At 29.9% G+C, this 19,432-nt stretch overlaps 1 protein-coding gene across 1 annotated transcript; it reads right to left on the bottom strand.

Annotated features, from left to right (window-relative positions):
• Positions 1-1,603: 1,603 nt before the first annotated feature.
• LOC100571997 (kappaPI-actitoxin-Avd3b) lies at positions 1,604-13,432 on the bottom strand. Its single transcript, XM_003247255.4, has 3 exons — positions 12,924-13,432; positions 4,062-4,320; positions 1,604-1,884 (listed from the first exon to the last, which is right to left on the bottom strand). Exons 1-2 carry the CDS (start codon positions 13,021-13,023, stop codon positions 4,136-4,138), a joined length of 285 nt encoding a protein of 94 aa, XP_003247303.1. The 5' UTR covers positions 13,024-13,432; the 3' UTR covers positions 1,604-1,884; positions 4,062-4,135.
• Positions 13,433-19,432: the final 6,000 nt, after the last annotated feature.

Raw genomic sequence — 19,432 nt, 5'->3', positions numbered from 1 at the left:
ATAAAAGTTCTTGAACCGTGAAGATGTTATCAAATAGAAATAAAAGATATAGAAATTCATTTTAATATTAATATTTATCAATAACGATTGATAGGTGTCCTAATTAAATTCAAATTTAAATTATACGAATGGATTAATCATGCGCCTAGGTAGGTACTCGATAAATCTATTAAGACGTGTTATTTTTATTTTATTTTTTTCTTACAAATATTTGATTTTCATGTTAACAATAACGCGTAAGTCGTAACTATTTATACTTCTACTACATCAGTAATAACTAAAGAGCAGTATAATATTCTTACGAGTTATTTTTACATGATGTTATGGACCAAAATATTGTCATACGAATAATCGTTTTAACTGAAAAATAATAAAATTGAATATCACTATCGAGAGGTTGCAATCAAAAAAAAATTGTATGGCATCATCTGATCCCGTGCGGTAAATCTGGAAAAATTGAGGATAAAAAGAATAGAGTTCCCTATTTTAAATATTATTCACATAACTAAACGAGTAAAAATTATTATTAACAATACTCGTGGGCCGAGGGATATAATATTATAATATTATATTATTATGTACTTGTCTTCTGATGACAATAGCATGGCATGGGGTTATTACTTATTTGCTTACGGTGGTTTATTTCAACAAAAGCCGCCCGATGATATGACAATGACAAACTTCAAACAAAAATCCAAGTTATAATAATAGCGACCACAACCGTAAATTGTAATTTATCGATTTATAGCCGTATAGGTAGGTGCGCAAAAATAGAATTCCTCACAAATTTTAGTTTCCACTTTTTCTCCGGCAAACTAAGTAGATTTCAATTTCGCGCTCATTGTTGCACACACACACACACACACACATATAGGTAGTATTATCATTGGGCTGTCCGCGCACGTATGAACAGGAGAAACGATAAGCCTTGTCTTTGAGCACGTATACACTCAGAGCTGTCAGCGGGCACGAATGAATATATTTTATTTTTAAAACGAATAATATTTCGCAAAAACCGCAAGTCATCAATCACAAGTGGGTAAATGCCGGTGATGTAGTGCCACAAGTAAGAGGAGAAAAGTGAAGAAAAATAAAAATATATGAAACGATCTTGCCATCTGCTTGATACCGTTCCAGTCAAACAGTTTTATCACTCTGCGCTACACGACGTGTTTCCTCATAAATCTACGGCCGTCAAAATTATTTTTATTTTTCATTTTTTTTTTCCCCCCCATCGTCGTCCCGTATATAATTTTATCATTTCGAAAGCGACATGATTGATTTCCGTTGTTGTGGTTGTTCTCCTCCTCGTTGTAGTGGTCGCCGCCGTTGTTGTTTCAATCATTTTTCGTAAAGGTCCACTTAATCGCGTCTCGCAGCGGAAACGTTTAAAATACATTCAACTCGGAACATGCAACATGCAATGACCGCACCATTTAGTAATAATAAACGCCGTCCTCGCGCCTTGAATTATACAAGTCAACTAAAATGTGCATGTCCGAAAACCTAAATCTTGTTAAAAAAAAATTCACAAGACACCACGTGAATTTCCGACACGAGCTGCGGCAATATTGATTTAAATATTGTGAATAAAACCATAATATTACATAATATCAAGTCAAATATTTCTATTCGTTTATTTTCCAAGTAGGTAGTACATTTTATACAAATACAAATTTAAAAGATTATTCAGATTTAAACATTTACAAAATAGGATTTTGTGATAATATTTAATACAAAAATGATTGCAACTTAAATCACTATTAATAATAGATACTACAATTTATTACATCTTAAATTTAATTATGCTAAGATATTATTATACACATCACTCTTCCCAATATTTTAAAACATAATGTCTTGATATTTTCCCCGTCCATGTATCTGAAAAATAATAATATATTTGTCTTTTGGTATTATCATGATTACGTAAGTCAATGTAATTATTATATGATGGTATGTAAACATTTTAATCTTATTATTATTCTTATTTCTTAATGTTCACCAATTATCCGAAATATGTAATAAACATTTAATTTTTGACCAAAAAATAATTATCAGTTAGGTAGGTATATTAAAAATATTGCGAGTGAAGTATTTTCTTGTATTTCATTTGAGATCAAATGTGTAACAAAAATAGCTACTTAACAATATCACATAATTTTTTAATAATATCACATAATATGGAAACCCTGCACCAGTGGCGTAGACAAGGGGATGACGTGGGGGGCAGACCCCGACCCCGTTGAATTTTTATTACCTTAGTAAAAAGTTTTGAGATTGTGAGGGGTTCTCCAATTTTCCCCTCCAATTTAGCTATGTTGTTTTCTTTTTTTGATCCCCCCCCTTCAGAAATCATGTCTACGTCACTGCCCTGCACACACACACACAGAAAACTACTCAATATTCATCAATCACAGAATTAAAATCGTTATCGGCGCGGCGGCGAAGCCAAATATTTAAAATCGACATTGACGTGTTTTGTTGCTTTCGAATACACAAGCATAAATATGACTCCGAATTTTGGAAAGTATATTAAATTAATATCATATTAGATGTATCGTATAAAATATAAAATAAAAAAGTTAATAAATGTATGCATGCACGTGTACAACGTACGCATACGTAGATACCTACCTACTATATAGGTAGGTATTTTATGAATGCAGAATAAATTAATTTATATTTCACTAGGTTATACTACAATAGAATATTGACGACCTAAACAAAGAAATTTTAACGAATGGATCACATCTATTCGAACGGTTTCCGTACATTCGTGGCAATACAGACTAAAATAATAGATTATAATATAACTGCAAAATCATTTGAATACCGAACCGAGTAAAAGATCAATAATATAATTATAGGACAGAACTTGTCAACACTAATATTGTTTTGCGTGCATACTGCAGTAATAACGTAAAAATAAGGTAAACATAAAAAAACACTCCTGTCAATAGTCATATCAAAATCGGATGTTACAATTAAGAACCTGTACGATTCTACATGTACTTTATGACAGTAACTAAACTAATAACAGTACGTGATATTTTATGCTATTGGCTCGATTGCAGTATGACAGTTTTCTCAATACCCATAATTATCAATTAATCACCCGGTGTTCGCTCATGGTTTTAGGATATCGTCTGATGCACGACTGTGCACGGTGCACGTGTGACGTGAATTATATATTATAAATAAGGCAGTAAAGAATTTTATTATATGTCGAATGTTCGCCGATCTAAAACCCCCAGACCGCGAGTACACGGTACTTTAACTTAAAACGATAACAGATAGGTATAAGATAACACGTTGGTATTAGGACCACGTAACGCACACGTCACAACACGTGTGGTACAAAAAGTAATCAAAATCGAAAACGGATGATGATAAACCCGAGTGGAGTGATTATAATTATAGGATATTCAGCGGTCGTAGTGTTGTCATTGCATTTCGGCGGGTTTATATATTTGGTAAATAATCAGCCGTACGCCTTAAAATAATACCTAACCGAGTGGTGCGTTATTGTATACTACCAAGGGCTAGGGCACTCGGAGGTATAAAAACCGTATGAACGGTGAGAGACCTTCGAGTGCTTTCGGACAGAACAAAAATAAATGATTTTAAATTGTTTCGCTATTGATAATTAAATTTTTTTTTCTCTCGTTTTCGTCTAGGTACCTATCGTTACGGACCGCTAAAAGTATAACAAAGTATATCATGCTGCATGGAATGTATTATAATTATGGGACGCATAATATTATGATGGCGTTCATACCTAACGCCTTATCGACTCTTTGATAAATAAGACGTCGTAACAATGCCGCGCTTAATACATGACCGTCGTAGAATTAGGTTTAATTGGTATGCTCGCAGAACGGTTTTAATTCCAAACGATTAGTATTGCCTACCCACATAGGTAGTATATTTAATATTATATTGATAAACGTACCAAATTAAGAATATACTGCGAACAAAAAGCTGCACAATAAGTAATTTATTATGCATGGTTCAAGTAATTTTATCGAAAAACTTCATTATGGTACGGTGTGACTTACATGTAACATTCATTGACAATAATTGTAAAACGTCGGCTGCCAACACAGAAGATCCAATTCTAAGATGGCTTATTTTAAAACCCATAGAATATGCATACGTTTTCGCATTCTTCGAATGTGTCAAATCGATTATTGTTGCCACCACAACCGAAGTAAATGAATTCTGAGCAGTCGTCATTAGCTGAGTCAAAGTAGTATTTTACTCTCAAAGTCAATCGATTTCCACAATTGCCTTCGTCTGGTGGCAAGAAACAGCGATCTGCGGGTATAACATATAACAACAATAGATGAATCGTCTTGACAATTATTTAAAGTGCAATTGCACTGCGATAGGTTTAGGTAAGTATAATGACAAAAACTAATAACTAAATTAATTTAACCATATTTTTTTTTTTCAATTCTTATCAAATAAAAGTCATCAAATATGGTACCTCCGTATCTGCGCAATTGCCTCCTTAACATTATGTACTTAATACTATCTATCGTTCGTTTTACAAAGGGTTTAAGTTGGTCGATATTATAATATTATTAATTGATGATATTATACGATTTGGCAATGCACAAAAGCAATAGGTAATCACTAATCACACTATCTTTATGAAGTACGTTGATTTTTGTTACCTACCTACCTATCTACCTGTGCACATTAAATTACAATGCTTAATAACCAAAGACATTTGCACAGACCGTTATAATTATTTTCGACGTGGTATCGAATTATATAATATTATCTGAGATCAAAAAGGTCTAAACTCTAAAGTAGTTACTTATATTTTAGGTACCTGCGCACATCAATTACGATTACTTTTATTTCAGTTAATGGTTTATCGCATTGCCTTTAATAGTAATTAAAACTAAAACAGTAAAACGTTGCCAATTATTTTATTGTCCTAGACCAATAATGATCGATTAAAATCTAACGTGGATAATAACTACCAGCACATTAGGTGCAATAGAATCGTACAATATTATTATTTGTAAACATCTTTAAAATTGAATAAGTCAACACTTAAACTGTTAAGTACAAAAAAATGTAATACTTATAGATACTGTAGTAGGTAGATAGTTGTTAATCGTATCATTAAAAACATCTAAATTACATACCTAGCAACCTAGGTCTTAATATTGGTCATAACTGTTTTTCATCTTCGAACATTGAATAGTATAGTGACAAAAACGAATAGTTATACTTTTCATGTGGACACTTTTGATAGAATATTCTGCTCATAGGTTTTATTATTCTAGTTCAGGACCTTTAAGACGGATCGCATAGGGACAAATTTTGGCTAAATCTAAGATAGCATAAAATAATATATAGTGTAATGTTTACTGATTTTTTAGTCACATTAGTTTATTTTTTCTATAACGGCTTTACAAAACAAAGGATACCTAAATCAACTATCATTATTTTATACTATATGAAATAACACATTAAAATTTAAACATATTCAATCGATTTTTTACAGTTTTCAACAACAAAAATAAATAAACCATAATCATTTACTTTTTTTATACATTTACAAGTATATCGTTAAATATGTAGTTATACATTTATAATATTATCTTTGTATAAAAAGTGAAAATAATTTTAAATGATTGACGTCCATTATTGCTGTTGTTCATTCAACAAACCATTTCTTTTAAATATAAATAAATAATAACCGTAATAAATTAGAAGATAATATCACTCACATTTCTATCAAAGTAATGATTTCTATATTTAAGGAACCATTTTCTTTAGAGTTCAGAATATAGAATACATTAATTGTCAACAAAAACTTAAATATTTTATATTACTTTCACTAATTCGATAAAATTGAATTAAAACGTTAATTTTAACTAGAATGGTTATACCATACATATCTGTACAAAAATAACAAAATTATGGGCCCATCGGGAACTGATGCAATATTATAAAATTAAATGTTGACCGAAACATTGATCAAACTAAAATCGAAAATAATTTTAAAACCTTAATTACAACCACGTCCAATACACTCGTTGGAACCACCTTTACCAGAATAATTTGCATTCATAATAATATATTTTATTTTAATCAGTTTTCAATCAATTTACATGTGGAAAATGGAAAAATGCAAATTTTATAAAACAAAGCCAATGAAAAAAATTGTTCATAGAATTATTAACTTATAGAGCACAAAAATATTTCAACTCTATATTATTAGGTAATAACTAGTTTAAAAAAAAAAATAATGTTTTTAAAAATAATAAATCCAATATTGCTAAAAATTTGCTAAAAACTTGCGCGAGTGAAGTACAAAAATATAATCGAAATGGCTTTTATTTTTATCAAGTATAGGTTTCCCAAAATGTTCACAGGCTTTTTGATAGTCTGTTACGAATTTTTCGGAAACTGGACCTGCGTAACCTTTTCCAAAACACCATTCGTATGTTTCCAATCAAAAGATATATATTTACGCGAGACTGTTGTGCAGCTTCTATGAAAAAAAATAAATAAAAATGACGCACAAAACAGGACGAACACACGTCATATACCACATAAATCAATAGCATCATAAAACCCAAATACATCGATAAAAAAATTTTAAAAATTATCACCTTTTCAAGTTGCATACGATGTAATAAAATAAAAACGTAATCTCGATCAGCAAATAAAAATTGCAATTATCATCGGCCAACAATGAACAGTAATCAGTAATTTTATTATGCACAGTCATCCTAATAGGTAGTTATTATTATTATACTTCTGTTTTAATCATTAGGTCAAAAAATCATTTTAAAAAACTAGACAAGACAATAACGTCACGTACGTTTCGCGTGCGGTTCGAGGTGTAAACGTTTCGGAGATTAAATAATACGTTTTATTATCACGCGTTACTGCGTAAGATCAACATATAAGACAAATAAAGGTTGCTGCCGTTGCAGGGTTTTCTAAGCAAGACGAATGGTTTTCTCCCTTGTTTTATTTATTTATTTATTATTATTATTGTTATTATTATTTATATTTTATTTTTTTGTTTTGAAAACGATCTCTCGCAAATGGTACAAAACTAAAAGTATTTGTTATTTTAGTTGTGTACGCCGCCGCTTCCCCCGTCGTCTTCCGTCCTCTTTTTTTTATCTATTCCTTTCGGAATAAATCTGTCGTCCTTAAGACATTATAAGTGACAACAATTTGTTTCCGTATTCCACGGCCGTCGTTAAAAGATTTATCTTGATCGCACGCACCCTGCACCCGCCCACGAGTCGCGGGGGTTCACGATATTCCATTAATGTATTACAAAGACAAAACGAGTGGGGCGGAAGTGAAAAGCGTCGCTAAGCAATCGAGCTTCGGAAAAAAGAATACTGTATATATATATATATAAATAATGATTTTCGTATTGTAAGAGCTTTGGGCCGGAATTCCAACGGGAAACTATCGGTTATGGCTTTTATATATTATATATATAACATATATATATATATTGTATTGCGTGGCCAATCGGTCACGGCGGTTTTCTTTGTTTTTTTTTTTTGCTACTTCAGAATCACAGCAGTAATCGTTTTTTATGCGATACAGAGAGTAGCACCTCTCCGCGGATTTCGGTGTAGCGGAGGTGCAGCATGAGACGCGCGCGGAGAGAGTTCCAAACGAATCAATTACAAAAGTTCAGCGCGCTTACCGCGTTTCCATCGAACGCGGTAGCGGCTATAACAATAATAGGTATTAATAACAATACAGAATAGAATAGATAGAACCGAAAAACTTTTCATGTCCTCAGTAGTCGTCGAGCCGCTATATTATATTGGTTAGGGGTCGGGTGGAGGAGTGTTGGTACCTACTCGGGGTGGTGTTATTAATTGTATTATAATATCGAGTCGTCTAATGCCGACGACGCCTACTGAGCGAGTAACACGATATAACAATATTGTCGTGTTGAAATATGGTTTTAAAAGGCTTATAATAATATTATGCGAAATCGATAATAATAATTATTATTATACTCGGCGCACATTCGTTATTCGATTAACGGGGAGAATAATAATAATTATTGTTTAATACAATAATATCGAGGAACGCGTCGACGTCGTCGTTCTCTGCACCGTTTGGCGTTTTAAAATAATAAATAATATTAAGATGATTTCCCTGTTTAAAAACCGATTGCGAAAACAAGTCATTGTGCCGTTTTGTCCTATGCACGGTAAAAAATAATATAATAGATATTAACAGACGATTAGTACGTGTCAGTGTAAAAGGTAACAGGTCGGACTTGTTTAACTTTTTACAGCAGCTGTGCAGAGCTCGTACGCAGCGTGTATTGAGCTGTTGCGTAGAACACAATAATAACATAATACGTCTTTTGTATTGTATTATTATGTTAACCACATGAAATCGTAATCTATGTGTATAGATACCTAATGCACGCGATTCAGAACTCTCGAGTCAACGATGATGAAGATTAACTTTATATTTAATTATTTTTTAATGTTATAACAGACGTTTTTACTTTTAATTCTTAAACTAATATAATATTAATAATTTATTATTATTGCATTACCGTAGGTACGAGTACAATGTACACGATGTAGGTCATAAAAATATGAAATAAAATTTAACTTACGCGCACGGTCGTACACATCCGCAATTATAATGTCACCACATGCTGTGTAGGTTTGTTAAAAAAAATTTTCAACAACATATATTATTATTACTATTGTGAATGTGTATATTTTTATAATACAAAATATGTTATCTTAATGCATAAAACGAGTTTCCAATTTGAATGTAATAAATACATAAAACCGCCTATACGCATTAAGTACCCATCGAGTACCTATACTCAGCCTAATTTTTTTATTTTAATGACACATAATATATATTATTTGCAGTGAACTTGTATGATGTCCCATCTAAAAATAATTGAATGACTTCACTAAAAAAATTAATGTACTGTTTTTAGAATATAGGTACTATTGAGTATTGAGTGTTGAATGTAATAGATATGAATTGGACGATTTGATAAAAATTGAAGGCAAAATAAATAGAAATATTAGATTCAGAGAACATGTCATTACATTCGCCATGTCGTACATTCGCCCTAAACATTACCAGAATATTGGTTAAATTATTTCATCGAACAGAACGAAAATTTGTTTCGGTTCAGTTGAACTATGGTTGAAGTGTGGTTAATAGATCATTGACTATCTACAACTGATAAGATAAGATAATCTGTGATAAGAAGTTGGTTCGCACAGTTCGCGGTTTTTAATTTATTTCCATCATCGTTGGAAAGTTCACAATCGAAAATTGAAGTAGCAAAGTTCAAACAACCGAAATGTAAGTGTTGCTTTAAGTTTATCGAAAAATTCGACGGAATTCCCGTGATCGACATTAATTAGTAGCCAATAAAATTGCATACCTATATTATCAATATTGATCCCCGGTCAACTCGCTGAAATCGGTGGTTTGGGTTGACTTCGGCTTAAACTACCAAAAATATTTCTGAAATATTTTTGTCGTATTTTTTACGCGTTTCATCCGAAATTGTGAACGTAGTGGATTTAATTTACAAGTGAACATTCCAAAAACTGATAAAAAAAATATAACATAAAACGTGCTTTTTTGTGAGTATAACTATGATGTGATTATCAAATAATAATTTGAAAATTAGGCGTACATCGTGTGATAACGATACTAAAAATGCATTAATTAACTAAAAACATTTTTTTATAATCATAGGTAATCGTAGTGTTATAGAAACAAATAAAAAGCGATTAAAATCAACTACATTATTTTTATTGTGGAAAGAATAAAATTCTTTAGACACAAATAATGATATGTTTATTTGTGCAAATCTATAGTGACAATACATTTTCGAACAATTCTATTAAAAAGTAATGTACAATATTATGTCAATAACCTTATATTCTATTATAAATCTAAAATTTGTTTCTAAAAAAATTTAATAAAAACCAACCAATACATATTTTCTATTCAACATTTTTAAATTAAGATAATTTTTGAAATGTTGGAATGAAGCTAAATAAAATATGTACATTTACAAGATATTTGCTACCTAATCAGGACTATATTACTTCTCCTTATTTAAAAAAATTAAATTTACAAATTATCATATTCCAAACTACAGTAATACAATAAGTTGTGGAACTGACATTTAGTTATTACTTGATATAAGTTATTAATCATTACTGTTGATCCAAAATTTATAATAATTATATTATATGGTTTTACAGTCTATCTCGTCGTCATCAACTCACACAAAATTGCTATCAAGTCTGTATTTGTTTAGTTGTAAAATAACTACGAGTCATCCTTCTCCATTCCTAGTTACTTGGAATAAATCTGCCTACCGACACAGTTGAGAATGATAATAATAATATAGGTAAATTACCTAAGGTAATTAAAACTCAATTATAACGATTGTTAAGGGGTATTATGTAGGCAATCTTTGATGTTCTTATATTTAAAAAAAAAAGAAATTATGTGATTACAAGATATTTCAAATATTTAATATGAATAAGGTTTTAAATAGTTTCGAATGGATGACCAAAAAGGTTAAATCATTATTATCAATTATCGAATTATAGCTACAGTGACGTATACACGCGAGAGTATTTTGGGTGTTCAAACAGTGGCACCTTGGTTTTTTTTTCATTATATACCTACGTACAGATATATAAAAATGAATGAAATTCGAAAATATTTTTCTTCATAACAATATATTATAATATATTTTATAAAATATAAAGATAAAATAAAAATAACATTTTTGAAACTATAATTGCTACGTATTACCGTCACTGCCGAATTTCGATAAACAATTCGCGATTTTACGACGTGAAGACCGTCAAAGCCGAAGTTAATATTAGACATCGGGTGCTTGAAATTAATATTATACTTAGTACATATACATATTATATACAGTATAATATAAGCAACACAATTTATGGTAGAGATTACTGACTGCAATATTGATTAGTGATTAGGTTCGAGCCGATTGGTCGTGAGTGTGTGGATTGACCAATCCAATTGAAGAATATATTTTATACTTCTGCGTATTATACAAATATATCAGCTGTACTTTTTAAAATCATCAGTCCATTGAATTTTGACAAAATTATTATTATATGCACGAGACGTCATTAAAAGAATTTACCACATTATCGGTACCTATAGGTCACTCCTAGCTGAGTCCTGAAGAGGTTATTGACGAGTTGGTTACAGAAAACCCAGGAAATTATATCTAATTGTTCTATTAAAATATTTAATTCTATAAAAATAAATGTTTGTCATAAAACATATTTCAATATATTATATTTACATAGTTTTTTTAGGTACCCCCCTCCCCCCCATTGAAAATATCTGTGTACGCCAATGAGTGGTTAATACAAAAATTAATCGTACGCATCAAATGCGATTTTAAATATTGTACTCAGCGATAATGTTGATGCAGATACCATATTATACTATTATTATTAGGTAGGTATCTAAATCAATTGTCTACTAAAAATATTTAAACTAAATTAATCTTTTTAAAGTTAAAAATTCAATAAAATCACTTACAACGTATTATTATACGTCATATTATGTGCGAGGAATTTATGAATGAATAAATAGTACCACGTAAGATTTTTTTATGTAAATGTATTAAACATTTATAATTTTGCGCAATCATAATATGATATTATTAATATGATAATATTATGTATCAAAAGTGATAAACGAATAGGAAACGTAATGGGGAAAAACGTCGACGGTAATATTAGATAAATTTATCGATTGTAACAGGTATACTATAATATGTACCTATATTATTGTATTATATAAAATTTGTAATGATAAAATGTTATCTTATAAATCATTAGGTACATCAAAATGATACATTTAAGAATTTTTATAAAAAAAAATTCTAAATTAATCACCGTAAAAACAATGTATTTTTTACAAATTACAACTACAATAGTCGTATAAAACTCATAAGTTAAAATTAACAGTTTTTTTTTAAACTAATAAAAAGCAATCCATATAATAATATGAAATCAAATAGATACGTGTTTTTGACTGTAATTATAATATATCACAATATGGTTTGATGATTACCTACTTTGTAATATTATTGTTAAATTTGTTTGCGTTTAATATAATGTGGTGGTAAGTGGGTATCGCTAAAAATCAACAAATCAACAAAATATATTATTATTATATGCTTAACGCGAGGACGACTCGGGTATATCTGGTATACAGGGTATAACAGATAGAGCTGACTTTTAGATTAACTTTTGTTCTAATCGACATTTAAATTTTTTTATATTCAATTTTTAGTCACTTGCGCTACAAATATATTATACAAAAAATTATTTTTATTTTTAACACTAAAAATAAAAAATTTAAATCAAATTAAAATTTTTTTGGATATATTCAGAATAGCCAATTTGTGAATCTAATTATAAGAACAGTTTTGATGGTAAAAACATTTATCTAAGTCAAATATTTTTTTTTTAAATATTAATATTTTTTTGATTAAATCAATTTGGAACGTAATAACTCTTTTTAAAATATATTTTTGGGGAGTTTGCTGTCATTTCTTAAATTATTTACAAATCATGTAATTTTAAAAATGTTTGTCATACGTTTAAGTAGCATAATTTTGGTCAGGTCTTTCTGTTACACCTTGTATATACATAGATATTACCAGCTATAATAGTCTGCTGGCTCCGATACCAGATCCTATACCTACGTCCCGCCGAATAACATTTAAAATTAAATAAAAATACATAATATTATTATTATTATCATACGAAACACACTCGGACTCGTCGGCCGTTACCAATTGGCCGAAAGTATAGAGCATTGTACGTACCTAATGATATTATTACCTCTGGTTAGGTTAGCAGTGACGGGCATACAGATGAGGATACCCAAGGCCAGCGTGCACGCGATAACCAAATAACTATTGTTACGGCTCCTCAGGTCCATTATATCAATAGCGGTGAGTCGTATGCGCCTCGTCGTCTGTGCGTAATGTGTGCAGTACGTGTGCGTGTGTATAATATTACCGACACGGTCTGTGAAGTAGTAGTGGCCAAGCGGACACGACAATTTGTTTGAAATCCGCCTAATAATTTGTGAAAAATAATAATATTATTATATTCGGGTGGAAGACGGTGGTCCGCCGATGTTGAATCGCGTGCGATACTGCAATAATATCAATATATAACAGTTATACGATATCGTCGTCGTCGCCGTATTGAGTTGCAATTGTTTTATACACACAATAATAAATTTAATATTCGGTCGGTTTTTTACGGTAGGTACCTTCAATGCAAATGGATCACTGACGGTATTGCATTTGCGGTACATATAGTTCGCCGTCGAGGTGGGGGACGACGGTTATATGATAAAATTATATAGTATAATATACACGCGCAACTCGTCCAAAAAAAAAAAAAAAAATATGATCTAATCTCGACGAATAACCATTCGGTTTATGTATCATTATTATTTGGTCTTTATCTATACGACAAGCACGTCCTACAGACGCCACCGCAGCGCCGTCGCGTGTACAGCCCACCTATTAGCTACAGTTAGGTGTCCCGAAAATGGGTTGCGTCATTGCTAATCGAAGTATTTAGGTAGGTATACTGTGCCTGCGTGCTCGTGTCGTCTTCGCCTTCGAGTCCCTCTCCGTACGTATAGTTTGTCCGCCTCGTCGGCGAACCAAAACGAAACAGACGTCTCCGAAGGCAAAACAAACAAACAACAAACGTTTACACGCGACCGTCGAACATGTTCGGGGTGGGCGCCGGCAGTTGACGGGTTAGTGGGTGGGTGGGTAACGGACGAGTCCTCGTGATGCACTATAGCGATTTTATTATTATTATTTCGTAATTATATTTTCGATCGAAGACGCGTGTGTTTTTTTACGAGACTGAGCGAACTGCAGCCAGTCGGTTTGTTTGAAATAATAATTAACGACGTTATTCTTCGATATTTCTATTCCGATCGACGTTTTACACGATGTGATGGGACGTTTTACCTCGACGAATTCAGGACGATTCCCCACGACAATTTTCGACGAAGTAGCACATTTTTCCGGAGACATTTCCTCCCACCGCTATTTTTTATTAAAAAAAAAAGGATTTTGATATGATATTTTTTTCTTGTTTTTTTTTTTTTTTTCGTTCACTAATAAGTAAAACAAAATACATTTACAAAAGTAATAATGTATAGAAGGTAATAAAAAAAAAAAAAAAAAATGAGTACCTAATGTTTAAAACCAGTATTATATAGATAGGTAATAAACTTTACTGCATAAAATACTTTAACCAAATCGTTTGGCATTTCAAGTGTCGTTTAGTGATAATTCCTCCTTATTTGTGAGACGTACATAATGCTCCGAAGAAAACTACAGATAGAACAAATAGTATAGTTGGAGGTTTCATTAATAAATTAAAAGCCTTGGTAAGAACTCGGCATACAAATAAGTTCGCCGAAGAAAATATAGTGCAGAGATCAAATTCATTACCTACCTATTTATTATTAAATTGTTAAATATCCAAGCACATCGTAATAGTTAAATTCTACAGTAAAATAAAATATGTGCTTAGAGATAACAAAATATTCGCAAATCAAAGACTTTTTACAAAACGCAGCATTGATATTATGTAAAAATATTTAGCTATGTTTTTTTTTTTTTTTGAAATTATTTATTATATCTCATTTACAAAATCATTTGACAATTTATCATATTTATTTTTTTTTCATTTGTTTCAAATATTACTTATTAATTGTTATTATGATACTTATTTTTACAATATTATAATTAAGATCGAGATGCTCAACCAATATTCAAACATAGATTATGTTTCTTATATGGATAGTTATATTTATTGGAATATAGTTGAAGATTTATTTTGTATTATTTTTATATACGTCAAAAAAAATGGCATACAAAAGTAATTTTTTTTTAAATAGAGGGGAAGACTTCTCCGGCTGAAATAGCAAGAGGGAGTGCAATATCCGGATGGAAATTGTTGTCCATTTACCTACTCAATATATGTATTTGATTAAAACAAAATTGAAGCTGAATAATTAGATGAATAGATTATGTCTCATAATAATAATTGTACTCATTATTCAAACAAAACAATAGTGTTTCCAAGACAGCTATAAAACGTTTGTAGTAACAAATGTCTGAACATTTCCAAATATTATGTGCTCTTTACATTTAGGTTTTTATGGACAATTTATTACTGACAAGCTATAATATGAAATTTTAAATTACAAGGAAGTCAGTTCATTTAAAACTTTGTGAAATTATAAGTATCTAAGGAAAATAATAATAACATTTATTATTCGTGCATAGATTTATAGAACCAATATATGGGTGCATACAAACTAAATAAAAGTGATTCACATAAAGTGAATAACTGTTCTAGTAAAATTATAAAAAAAAAAAAAAAAACCATTAATATTAGATGTAATGATCTATTGTTAGGTGAGTTAACAGGTGCATTACATGATAAAAAAAACATTTTATAAAAAACGAGTTCATATTGTAATTTTTAGAAAAGAAAATTCATGAGAAATTAGGTCGATTTTGAAAAATAACAAAGCACATAAAAATTTAATTATTTTAAGTACCTATTCCAACATAGATTGCTATTAGATTAGATCTCTGATGACCCACTGGTTGATTTTCTGGTAAGCCCCTTAAATATTCCAAATTAGGATTTCGTTTCATGAGTTATTTTTAATAAATAAACTTTATTCAATTCTAATATCGTATAACTATTAGGCACTTATATTGTTTTATATAATATTTTTTTTACAAACATTTAAAAATTATTATAATTTTTACTTCGCGAGTTTTTTTCATTTATTTTAAAATGATTTCGATTATAAAACTTTATTTTTACAAAGAATTATATTTATGGTGCCAATTCTAATGAAAGAGCTGGTTCAAATGTTTGTAATAGCTATCGGCATTCGACATGTCATAATATACAAAACACCTTAAAAATATAATAAAAGTACATACAAATTTTCTCTATTTAATTTGAGTGACCGATATCGTAGGTAAAACTTAAAATATTACAGAAAACTGTAAACTGTATGCAGTTAATAATACAAATTTAAATTATTAGATAAGTGCAATTATTACCAATATATCTAAAAATTGTCCATTAATTTGTATTACAATATTATTGTTCAGAAAATATTACATTTCAGACAAGGTTTGAATAGTCTTATTTTCGTTAGCAATATTTTCTGAAGTACGTAGTCATTATAATATTATTTATTTATAGTATCAGTATTATATTATAAAGTCGTTTTGAACATGAATTTAAAGCAGTGAGCAATATTACTGTACGAAGTTACGTGTCATATCCATTTTGGTGATTTTCTTTCAAATAATATAAACTATACAATTTAAAATCGTATTTTTTTGTTAATTTATGTGTAATAAACCATATAATATTGTAATTAATTAAAGCAATTAAAGTAAATAATAAAAAATAAAATAAAATATATAGACAATTTATTTTCAATGGCTAAAATAAAATTTATTACGACCTCGTCAGAAAGTATCGGCAGAAAAAAATCGTCTATTGCCTATAAGCAATTGTATACAAAAAGTTTGTGAAGGGATGATAACTTTCACACGATGTGACCATATTTTTATAACTATCAATAATATTAAATCAATACAATAATAATAATAATAGACAATAAAAAAAAGTTTCAGGGGATCAAATCCGTGCTTTATAATTCCGGACGATTGTAAATTGCACCCTGCAGGGTGAACAGGTAGTAAAAGAAGTATTATAGTAAATTGCGGCTGGCGTTTTTAGATTTCTAAAACGGGCATAGTAGATTGCGTATCAAAGTGGACAATTTCAACTGATGGAAAAAATTATTGGACAATTAAAAACAAATGGTATAACGAGGACTCAATATTATGTGAAAATTATGTCGCGTTACTATCATGGTATTATAAGGATATGACTCATAATATTATTATTATTATTTACTCTATATTATAAAATGTAACTTAAAGAAAAAATGTAATAATATTTAACTTAATACATAATGTATACACTCGTATTATTTAATTAAAATGTTTTTATGAATTTCCTCATTTCAACCAAAAACATTTTGGGAGACAGTCGTAATGTTCACGTCCTCTGGGTAATTCTAAATTTCTATCATAAAAATAATATGATTTAAAAATATCCTCTGCAGGCCAAAATATATAGGTACAACATAGAAATGTATTGAGCGTGATTTATTACATGGCACTTTATATCTTAAATGTATTTAGCGCAATTTACAATTTTCTTCCGTCATTGGGCGCAATTTTTGGTTGTCCAAAATTCATCTAAGGCCGTAGCCCCTACAAAATTAGATAATTAGATGTTCATGTTTTTCATCGCATTGAAATCAGCAAGTGCGCCTTAAAATACACATATAGGCAAAATACACGCGAAATTTGTTGGACAATAATTACAGGAAGCATCACGATTCACGAAAAAAAATTCTTGAGAAAGCATAACAAATTTGTAGTTAAGTAATGAAGTTTGAAAATACAATAATCTAATTGGAAATGTTCGTTGAAGTGCATGGTGCAGTTTTCAAATCATTTTGAAGAATATCAACAGAGTTATAGCAAATTTAACTGGAAATTATTGTAGCTTCTTTCAACATTTTACTAGATAATATTCACCACGGCCCGTTTACAATACACTATCCGACACCTATGGCAAACAATAATCAAAAAAAACAAAAATAATAATAATAATTTCTAATATTACTATTATAATTTATAAACTGAAAAAAAAAAGAAAAAAAAAAGATCATTGTAAAACCAAAATGTTCCCAAAATAATAAGGTATCAACAAAAAATGAATGATATCCCGACAAAAACACCCCGCCATACTCCGTGCTAAAAAAACGGCTCTAAAAGTTGTGAAATCATTTTATAGGTAGCTAAGTCTTTGAACTATATAGATATCTATGATTTATGTTAAAATAATCTGCTAAAATATTGAACTTGGCTTGATTTAGTATAAATATTTTTTAGTAGATAATTTTAACATAAATGATATCTATAGTTCAAAGACTTAGCTACCTATGATATAATATCACAACTTTTAGAGCCGTTTTTTTTTATACTTAGCGTTTTTTACATTGAGTATGGTGGAGTGTTTTTATTGGGTAAATATTAAATATTAATATGAATAAAATTAATCACGGAAAAATGCCCAGAAAAAAAATCCACCAAAAAAAATTTTAATATAAATATGAAAACTAACAAATTCTGATAGCACCATTGTACCTACCTCGTTGAAATATGGATTTCCGAAAAAATTCTAAAAATCGCTTTGGAGCTAAACTGCACTTCTTACGTAGATACGTGGAATAATCTGCGTATGTAAAGTATACGCAAAATTCCTAACTAAAATATACTATATTAGTACAATAGTACCACGACACACAAATTCCCCCCTCCCCATAATTACACCACTGGCACTGTGAGTGCCATAATATATCATTAACTACCTAATGACTCGATTAAATAAAACAATTTATAATTTTAAATTATAACGCAATATATTATGTATACATGTGTTCGTATTTATATTTAAATTTTTTTCGGTGGATTTTTTTTCTGGGCTTTTTTTCAGGGGCTTTTTTTTCCACCTGCCGAATAAAATATACATTATATGCAAATATATTATATTACATTATGTTTCTAAGACGTTTAACTTAATATTGATATTAAAGGACATCGCAACACTAAAAACAAGTTTGCTTAGATTCAAAGTATGTCATTATCTAAGAAATATGGTGTGGGTGTCCACTTTAACACTAATTATTCGACGAGATACAGGCGATATTGAAAATATGCGCATGACGTCATATGGCCGAAGTTTGAACGGTGTATGCGATTTACGTGTAAAATTGTCTAGATTAATACAACGATATCAGTCATTAAAGATAATATTTTTTATTTTCTGTAACTTTAAGTGTTTTTTTGTGTTTATGACACCGGTGTGATTATAATTCTGATATACTTTCTAGTTTTTTCATAGAAGATAAAACAATTATGGTAAATTTTGTAAAATTGGGTTTATACGTGGCTATACGACGTGAGTCCCGAACTCAATAGTTTTACTTAATTATAATTTATAATTTGTATGCAATAACAATATACTGTATTCAATTTTAGATCACGCCATCGTCTTGAGCATACAAATATATTACAGATTTTGAAAAAAAATTCTGAAATATTATCGTAAGTTATTAAAACCATTGTGTAAATCAAACTACTTTTACACGTAAAACTTAGGAGGCTTCTCACTCGTCGGCTCTGTGACGTCAC

This window comes from Acyrthosiphon pisum, chromosome A2 (assembly GCF_005508785.2).
Source record: "Acyrthosiphon pisum isolate AL4f chromosome A2, pea_aphid_22Mar2018_4r6ur, whole genome shotgun sequence".
Taxonomy (NCBI): domain Eukaryota; kingdom Metazoa; phylum Arthropoda; class Insecta; order Hemiptera; family Aphididae; genus Acyrthosiphon; species Acyrthosiphon pisum.
This window is presented reverse-complemented; position numbering and strand designations above follow the sequence as displayed.